The 10,435-nt window shown below is 39.1% G+C and overlaps 1 protein-coding gene across 1 annotated transcript in view; it reads left to right on the top strand.

Annotated features, from left to right (window-relative positions):
- Positions 1 to 536: 536 nt before the first annotated feature.
- LOC142673175 (neurturin-like) overlaps positions 537 to 10,435 on the top strand; it is a 37,313-nt gene continuing 27,414 nt past the window's right edge. Inside the window, exon 1 of the mRNA XM_075847187.1 lies at positions 537 to 755. Coding sequence (XP_075703302.1) covers positions 560 to 755 — 196 coding nt within the window. The 5' untranslated portion in view covers positions 537 to 559. The remainder of the gene's footprint in view (positions 756 to 10,435) is intronic.

Below are 10,435 nucleotides of genomic sequence, written 5' to 3'. Positions count from 1 at the left end.
TATGGACAGCTGAGTCAAGGATGTAACAACAAATTTAAACTAAAAATCCATTGACATTTCTCTTCTTTTGGAATCAGAATCTTCTAAACAGACATACCCTCTACAAACAAAAAGTTCTTTCTTTAAAATAGTCTATTGATTCAAAACACTAAGAATGAATGAATAAATGACACTGCGGAATGACCAATCTGTGTATGAGTTTGCTAAATTGACCTCATTGTTAAAATTTTCCACAAATTAAACAGAAACGTTAAAAAAGCTATTAACAAATCACCCAGACGGAGTTATATATCTGATACAAACAAGGCACAGTTGCAATTCTAGTTAGATATGAAGAGAAGTGATACATAGTATGCAATTTAAACATATTCTCAAATAATTATAGAAATTTTCTCTTTTTACCTTCTTTTTCTGTTAGGTGCCATTTGCAAATGATGGTTTGTACCCTACTATCAACCCCAATTATTCTCATGTCTGCCTGTGTGTTGACTTTTCTCCAGTATTTCACGTGTAATATTATGTTGTTTTTCAGCGTCTCAATGCCTTGATTGTTCTTAAGATGAAGGTATGGAAGAGGACAACTCCTGCTTTGATGCTCCTCTGTGCTGTGTTGTCCTTACTCGTTTGCACAGAAGTCTTCTTCCGGAGCTGGAAAGTCAGCTCAACCCCTTCTCAGTCAGTCATGGGTTCATCACCAAAGAGACCACGGAGATTTCCACGAGCCTCCGAACGCAAGCCACCTATGATTTCACAATGTAAGAGCAGATTTATTTAGTTACCTTGTCTTAGTCTTCCATTTTTTCATATGTATTCAATTTAAATATTTAGAACATTTGAACATTTAATATAGAGCAATAGCTAGACAAATACTTTTCAATGAAGTGATGGTACAGTAATTTATTACTTCTTTTAGGATTCATAATGAACATAGTAGGAAGCGTATAGCGCTCGCATTGGATAAAAACGGTAAATGAGCCTTTAGTTTGAATATGACAGCATATTTATTGTACTTACATCTAAATCAGGTGGTTTACATTCTCATACACAAGCCAGATTGCAATTTCAAGTAAGGGCAGGTCGCTCTTTACTTATGGGTTTGAGATAAAAGGCAGTAAAGTATTGTTGGTATGTACTTTGTGAAGAAACGCATGGCATGTAATGATTTAGTTATTGTGCAGAATAAGTGATTGTACTTTGTTGTTGTTGTTTTACATTTTCTTGTAAGTGTATGAACTCTTACAATAGAGCGGGCACATGTTGTAGCTTAATACATGCTGATAGGTTGAAGATTATTAATTTGTTTTTCATTGTATGCTTTTATAGTTTTTACCTTCAGATTACTATGTATTTGTTTGCACATGCATGCAGGCAAAAGGTTTTGTATACATTGTAATGTCTTTCTGGCCCCTTTATTTTCTAAAACTCTTTTATATATAAAAAGCAGACTTTTTTTTCTAAATACAAAGATTTGCTCTCAGAACAAAGGTTACTCCAGAATAAAAATCACAAAGCAATAAAGTTAGTAAAAGCTGCAGGGGATGAACTATGAGGTGGTTTATAGTTTCAAACCTTCTTCACATCTTTTTTTTAATGCTAAAATCACAGGATGTCTAACATCTACCTTTAGTTTTTACAGTATGATGAAAAAAAAAATCTGATCTTGGGGACTGCAGTTTGATGTTGGGTTGAGTTATTGGTAAACTTCTGGGCTTTTGGTAGGCTTTTGCAGAGCAGCCAATCTAAAGAACATCTCCATTATAAAGCATAGTTGTTGGACAGAGTAGCTATCTCAGAATGACATACGGATGTAGCCAAATTTATCTTGACTCTGATAACTTGCTGCAGCGGGATATCACACAACAAAAGTTAAAGTTTCTTGACACTGTGTATTTAAAGAGGCTCTGTCACCAGATTATAAGTGCCCTATCTCCTACATAGTCTGATCAGTGCTGTAATGTAGATAACGGCAGTGGTTTTTATTTTGAAAAATGATAATTTTTGAGCTAGTTATGAGCAATTTTAGATTTATGCTAATGAGTTTCTTAAAGACCAACTGGGCGTGTTTTTACTTTTGACCAAGTGGGTGTTGTAAAGAAGTGTATGAGGCTGACCAATCAGTGACTAATCAGTGTCATCCACTTCTTATTGTTCCAGCCCAGCTTCTTTCACTGCACAATCACACTGTGCTGTGGATCATGCTGGGCTGGAACAATGAGAAGTGGATGTCACTGATTGGTCACTGATTGGTCAGCCTCATACACTTCTTTACAACACCCACTTGGTCAAAAGTAAAAACACGCCCAGTTGGTCATTAAGAAACTCAGCATAAATCTAAAATTGCTCATAACTAGCTCAAAAATGATCGTTTTTCAAAATAAAAACCACTGCTGTCATCTACATTACAACACCGATCAGACTATGTAGGAGACAGGGCACTTATAATCTGGCGACAAAGCCTCTTTAATGAGTTAAAAGTCAAGATAAAGATGGCTACATCTGTACCTTAGACTCACATTAGACAATGCAGCTCAGCTGCAGCCACTGATTACCTGTGACTAAAGGCCCTATTAGTCGGAGCGATTATCGTACACATTTTTGTATAATTGTTCGAATGTAAGAGATAATCGCTACGTGTAATAGCATGCAACGATCGAACGATAAATTGTTGGGTTCCGAGGATCGACCACATCTACCTCGGTGAAAGATTATCGTTCGTCGCTGCCACATTCCCTAGTCTAATCAGAAATCTTCCAGTCATTAGCAGTTCAAAGAGGAGGTGTGGGCGAACAAGCAATGATCGCAGTAACGTCTGATCAGCGAAAATCTTTAGCAATTATTTTCATGTGTTATAGACCGTCTTTTGAGCGTAAACGATTTGCTAAATCATAACTCGTCGCTCGTTCATGAAAGAATATGTTCCCGTCTAATAGGACTTTAATACACCGATAATAACATTACAACAACTGACAGGTGTAGTGAATAACATTGATTATAACATTACAATGGCTCCTCTCAAGGGATTGGATATTTCAGGCAGCAAGTAAACAGTCAGTTCTTGAACTTGATGTGTTGAAAGCATGAAAAATTGGCAAGCTTAAGGTTCTGAGTGACTTTGACAAGGCCAAATTGTTATGGCTAGATGATTTTGTCAGAGCATATCAAAAATTTAAGGTCTTGTGAGGTATTCCCTGTATGGAGTGGTTAGTACCTACTAAAAGCAGTCCAAGGAAGGACAACCAGGGAACTGGCGACATGGCCAAGGGTGCCCAAGGCTCATTGATGTGCAGGAGGAGCAGCAAAGGCTTGCTAGTCTGGTTGCTGTCACAGAAAGCAGTTGCAACACAAATCTCTTAAAAAGTTAATGCTGGCTAAGATAAAAAGGTGTAAGAACAATCAGTGCATATCAACCTGATGAGTTTGGGGCTGCATAGAAGCAGACTTGTCAGAATGTCCACGCAGACACCTGTTTACTACCGAATGCACCTACAATGGGCATCAGAACGGGATCATGGTGCAATGAAAGAAGGTGGCCTGGTCTGGTCATTCTTGTACATCACGTGGAATTCCAGTTGCGTGTGTGTGTTGCTTACTTGGAGAAGAGATGACACCAGAATGCACTATTAGAAGGCAAGCCAGCCTATGTAGTGCGTTGCTCTGAGCAATGTTATGCATTTAAACCTTTTGTCCTGGAATTCATGTGGAAGTTACTTTGACATGTACCATCTATCTAAACATTGTTGCAGACCAAGTACACCCCTTCATGGCAATGGTATTCCCTATTGTCAGTAACCTCTTTCAGCAGGATAATACACCCTACCACACTTCAAAAATTGTTCAGGAATGGTTTGAGGAACATGACAAAGACTTCAATGTCTTCAATCTGATCGAGCATCTGTGTGATGTGATCTATAAAAAGTCTGATCTATACAACATACATTACAACTTACAGAACTTAAAAGATCTGTTGCTAACGTCTTGGTGCCAGATAACACAGGACACCATCAGTGGTCTTGTGGAGTTCATGCCTTGATGAGTCAGAGCGGTGTTTTGGTAGCACGAGGGGGACCTGCACAATATTAGGCAGTTAGTTTTGTTGTTATGGCCAGTGGCGTAGCTATAGGGGTCGCAGCGGTCGCACTTGCGACCGGACTCCTAAGTCAGGGGGGCCCGCAGGCCCACCTCACCACACTAACGCTGACTAAGGAAGAGGAGTTAGGATAATCACACTTCCACACTCCGCGCTGTATCAGGCAGCAGTGGTGAACGTGCATGCGCTGCTCTGCCCTTACTTTCCCGTCATTAGGATGAATTTGCTCTGGCCACTGGTCTCTGTGCCTGGGTTATTCTCCCCCTTCCCTCCTGCAAAGACTTTCAGGACATTGTAGTTTGACAGCTGAGCTGCCGAATAACTTTAGATAAGACTAGTACTGCTCCGTCTGCAAGCACCCTGCCATCCCGTCTTATCTTCTCTGCACTTGCCAAGGAAAGAGAAAGAAAAGAAAAACTCTGATTTCTTTCTCCTGAACAGTGCAGAGATATTTCGATCTCTATTTAAAATGTGTACTGCTTTGTATATCATAGTGCATGCTAAGTATACTGTACCACTTCATGCTTCACTGCCCATGAAAGATACAAATATATGGTATGGGTGGTAATGAGGAATAGTTTAAAGCCTATGCAAATATTTGGAGGGCAATTTATTATTCATTTTTTTTTTAATAAAACGCTCCAACATTGTGATTAGTGCAACTTTCTAAATAGTTTTTATTACAAATTATTTTTACTTTCTGAAATACAGCTGCTCTGTATATTATATATATATATATCAGCTGCATCTAGCATTAAATCCTGCTTCCGTCAGGCCCGCGGGACTGACTGGTTCAGAGACACGTAGGATCAACCTGAATATCCCTCATATCTACGTTCATAACTTAGAAGTGATAGATTACAGGTGGATCCTGCGTGTCAGAGAAACACAGGACCTGCTGACACTGAACCCTTCAGGTCCACGGGACTGACGGATTCAGGTGTTATATACAGCTGCTCTGTTTAGAGAATACAGAGCAGCTGTATTTCAGAAAGTAAAAAGAAGGTGTACTAATCACACTGACTGACCTCTTTATAAAAAAAAGTTGCCCTCCAAAAGGTGTACATAGCCTTTAAAGGCTGAAAGCTATTTAATTTTTTTTTAATAAAAGGGTCAGTCAGTGTGTTCTGTGCAATTTTATAATTAGTTTTTATTAAACATTATTTTTAATTTTTAGAGATACAGCTGCTCTGTATTCTCTATATAGAGCAGATGTATCATTTGCTAACCAGGAAGTGAAAAGCGGTCCGTGTGTTGGCCGGATTTCCCGACCTGACCACGATACATGTGAACGGGACTCCTGGCATCATAGACATTTATGATGCTAGGGGTCTCTGCATCCCCACAGAACTGCTGTTCCGTACTGTATCATTTCATTCAGCAAAGAACAGCAGTTCCGTGGGGAGGCAGAGACTTCTAGCGTCATAAATGTCTATGATGCCAGGAGTCCTGTTCACATGTACGGTGGTCGGGCTGGGAAATCCGGCCGACACACAGACCATTTTTCACGGCCCAGTTTCGGTCGTGTGCAAGAGATGTAAGGCCTGAATCCATTAGGTCCGCGGGACTGATCCGTTCAGTGACAGTGGGAAACACGCAGGATCCAACTGTAATCGATCACATCTAAGTTATGAACTTAGATTTGATGGATAACAGGTGGATCCTGCGTGTCAGAGACATGCAGGACCTGCTGTCACTGAACCTGTCAGTCCCGCGAACCTGACTGGTACAGGATTTAGCGTAAGATACAGCTGCTCTATATATAGGATACAAAGCAGTTGTATCTCAAAAAGTAAATATAATTTTTAATAAAGGCTAATTATAAAGTTGCACAAAAAACACTGACCTTTTTATTAGGAAAAAAGAAAAATCGCTTTCAAAGGTTTACAAAGCCTTTGAGGATGTTGCAAAATAGTGCCAGTCCACTGGTGTAGAAGCACATGCTGTGTTTGCTGTGCTGACATACAAGTTCTGCTGTAGGGAGAAATGGGTGATTGTCGGCCAACCAAATGGAAACATACAAGGAACTGGAGGGATAAAGTCATAAAGGGTCCCTGTAAGTTATTTAAAGAAAACAAAAACTTTACATTTGGATATATTAGCAATATAGACACTTTGTCCATGAAGACTGTCATGAGACAATCCACAGTCATGCAGACCCCACAGTCTGTCTCAGCAGACTGCAGGAGGTATTATTAATTTAGGAGGCTCAGGGGGGATTATTACTTTGGGGCACTAGTACTGTAATGTTGCACAAAGCAGTGTACTATTACTCTGTAGGGGCACTGGGGGTAGCAGCAGCATAGGACGTTTGTGTGCAAATACGAGTCATGGCTGGAACTTGGAAGAAGTCAAGAAGGGAAAGAAAAGACGTTACATGTAAGTCATTGGATGTAACTGTACTGTGTTCACTTTTCACTGTGTAGAACTGTTACCATTAGTGGGTTCTGCATTATTTAGAAGTATGGGGGGGCGGTACAAAACATATGTCTTGGTGTTTGGGCCCATGAGCTTTTTAGACCCCTGCAACGCCCCTGGCTACTTGTGCTTCATTAATGGGTCACTTAAGAGACCCAGCAATGCCGCTGAATATTACGGGTCCACAGGGGGCCCAAGTTGAACTTTTGCATCAGGGCCCATGAGCCTTTAGCTATGCCCCTGGTTATGGCTAAATGGTGTATATAGAATAATGAGTCCTAACTGTGAACTATAAGGGTTAATAGGTTAGGCGCATCTCTGCGCCAGATAGTGAAATTTACAACAGTGTAGATTTGCACTATAATTTACACCAATTTCTGGCGTAAATTGTAGTCAATTTGTTGGGCTGCGGGTGGCCTCGTCCCCTTCCGCTAAGTTTGACCCAATTTGGTAAATTGTCATGAACAACTTAAATTCTGCAAAAGTCCAATTTTTTGGCGCAAATTGTGACTGTGGCGGCACTGGTGTAGAACGTTTGATAAATTTCCCCCTTTGTTGCTAGCACTGTATGGGGGTAGTTGCAGCTGTCACTGTTAAGGTAGACACAGTGGCTAGAATTGTTATGCGTGGCACACTGTGACTGGCACTGTAAGACATAGATGACATGAAGGGCCCCCTTGCAAAAAGAGCTTCCTCATTAACTGAAGTGGTGATTTGAAGGAATATTGTGATCTCTACTTAAAATGATCAATAATATTAGAAGTTATATTATCTTGGATTTATGTGACCTATTTATAAGTAATCTGCTTGAAGCCGGTTGCTTTTCTGTGGTCAGTGAACTCCTCATTAGCTTCTAATTGTAGGAAATGCATTTAGCTATTTTAAAACCCCTTTATAGCTAGATAAACATCTAAATTCTGCTACTTAATCCTAAAAAAAAGTCTGAAGTTATTTGAAAATAAGAAATGTCAGGCTCCTTATAACCATGGCCATACACACGACAGGATGGGTAATACTGATAATCTGTATGTTATGTGGCAAAAGTGTACAAGTAGACCAGGACAACAGAGATCCGTTCAACACAGTTTTATTTTCAGTAAAATCAGAACCAATTTGCTGAGTGGTCTTTTGAGGCCTGAACCTTCTACTATAGGACGTCTCTCCTAGACAGGCATATATAGAACTCACATGCTTCTGTGGGTCACAGAGAATAATGCACTCAAAATAATGCAGCTGTGGACAGCAGCTGCACTGCTTGTCTAAGGCCTGATCCACAGCAGACATGTGTTGCGGGTCGTCGCGGTGGCTAGCCGCTACCTTCGCCTGGCGGACTTTACTCTACGGTGGATGAATGGGTTACGCCTTGTCAACTTGTCAACTGTCAGTGTCAAGGAAGATTACGCATTGCTCTAAAGTCTAAACAGTCTGACACAAATTGGTGTATAGTCTATTTAAGGACCATTCTAGTCTACCGTATCACAATGCTTTATCTTGTACAATATTCCATCGTTCAGAATGTAACAGGCACACTTAAAGCGGTTTTCCACTTTCAAATAACTAATAACAAACAGATAGCAAATATCAATAAACCCCTTCACGTCACAGCCATTTTTTGGATTTTCCTTATGATTGTTTCCTCCACATCTTCCAAAAGCCATAACTTATTTATTTTTCCATCGATAAAGCCGTATGACGGCTTGTTTTTTGCGGGACCATTAATTGCACCATATAATGTATTGGGAAACTGGAAAAAAATTATTTGTGAGGTGGAATAATAAAAAAAAACGTGATTCCTCAATCTTTTGAGCGGTTTAATTTTTACGGCTTTAACTGTATGATAAAAATGGCATGTTAACTTATTAACTTTATTTTACTACGATTATGGTGATACCAAAGTTATATAGTTTTTCTTTATGTTTTACTATTTTTACAAGAAGGAAACTAATTGTTAAAAATAAAATTTGTGCTTTGTCGCCACAACTTTTTTATTTTTCTGACGATTGAGCTGGATCAGAGCTTATTTTTTTGCAGAGCAAGCTGTAGTTTCTATTGGTACTATTTTGGGCTACATGAGACTTTTTGATTACTTTTTATTATTTTTTTGTGGGATATGAAATGACCAAAAAATAGCGATTCTGGCATTTTATAATTTTTTACTTTTTACGTTCATCATGCACATTAAATAATGAGATATTGTAATAGTTCAGACTTTTACAGATGCAGCAATGCAATATTTTTTATTTTTATCTTTTACATTACTTCTGAGGAAAAATGGGAAAAGTTTTTTTCTTTTTTACTTTTAACCCCTTCCCGCTTTGGCCACATTTGACCTTACTGACAGAGCCTCATTTTTCAAATCTGACATGTTTCACTTTATGTGGTAATAACTTCGGAATGCTTTCACCTATCCAAGCGATTCTGAGATTGTTTTCTCGTGACACATTGGACTTTATGTTACTGGCAAAATTTGTTCCATACATTCAGTATTTAATTGTGAAAAACACCAAAATTTCGTGAAAAATTGCAAAAATTTGCATTTTTCTAAATTTAAATGTATCTGCTTGTAAGACAGGCAGTTATACCACACAAAATTGTTGCTAATTAACATCCCCCATATGTCTACTTTAGATCGGCATAATTTTTTGAATATTGTTTTCTTTTTCTAGGACGTTACAAGGCTTAGAACTTTAGCTGCAATTTCTCAAATTGTCAAAAAAATTTCAAAAGGCTATTTTTACAGGGGGCAGTTCAGTTGTGAAATGGCTTTGAGGGCTTTATATATTAGAAACCTTGAATAAGTCACCCCATTTTAAACACTTCACCTGTCAAAGTATTCAAAACAGCATTTAGAAAGTTTCTTAACCCTTTAGACGTTTCACAGGAATTAAAGCAAAGTATAGGTGAAACTTACAAATTTCCTTTTTTTTTTGCAGAAATTAATTTTGAATCAATTTTTTTTGTAACACAGAAGGTTTTACCAGAGATATGCACTCAATATTTTTTGCCCAGTGTCTGCAGTTTTTAGAAATATCCCACATGTGGCCCTAGTGTGCTAATGGACTGAAGCACCGGCCTCAGAAGCAAAGGAGTACCTAGTGAGTCTTGGGGCCTCATTTTATAAGAAAATATTTTAGGCACCATGTCAGGTTTGAAGGCCTCTTGTGGGGCCAAAACAGTGGAAATCCCCAAAAAGTTAACCCATTTGGGAAACTAGACCCCTCAAGGAAATTATCTAGGGGTATAGTGAGCATTTTGATACCACAGGTTTATTGCAGAAATTATTGGAATCAGGCCATGAAAATGGAAAAATGTAGATTTAGCTAATTTTTTTCTCATTTCCACAAAATCTAAAGGACAAAAAGCACTGCCACATTTGTAAAGCACTTTCTCCCGATTAAAACAACACCCCACATGTAGTCCTAGTACTGTTTGGACTAGATTAGAAGGGAGAGAGCGCCATTTGGCTTTTGGAGCTCAAATTTAGCATGAATGGTTTGGGGAGGCCATGTCACATTTGCAAAGCCCCCAAAGGGACAAAACAGTGGAAACCTCCCACAAGTGACCCCATTTTGGAAACTACAATCCTTGAGGAATTCATCTACGGGTGTAGTGAGCATTTTGACCCCACAGGGGTTTTACATTTTTTCAATAAATAAAAGAAAAAAAGGACCACAACGTTTGTAAAGCAATTTCTCCCGAGTACGGCAATACCCGATATGTGGTCATAAACTGCTGTTTGGACACAGAGTAGGGCTCAGAAGGGAAGGTGTGCCATTTGGCTTTTGGAGTACAGATTTTGCTGGATTGGTTCTGGTTGCTATATCGCATTTGCAAAGCCCCTGTGGGACTAAAACAGTAGAAACCCCCCAGAAGTGACCCCATTTTGAAACTACAACCGTCAAGGTATTTACCTAGGGGTGTAGTGAGCAT

This window comes from Rhinoderma darwinii (assembly GCF_050947455.1).
Source record: "Rhinoderma darwinii isolate aRhiDar2 chromosome 1 unlocalized genomic scaffold, aRhiDar2.hap1 SUPER_1_unloc_5, whole genome shotgun sequence".
Lineage (NCBI taxonomy): Eukaryota > Metazoa > Chordata > Amphibia > Anura > Rhinodermatidae > Rhinoderma > Rhinoderma darwinii.
This window is presented reverse-complemented; position numbering and strand designations above follow the sequence as displayed.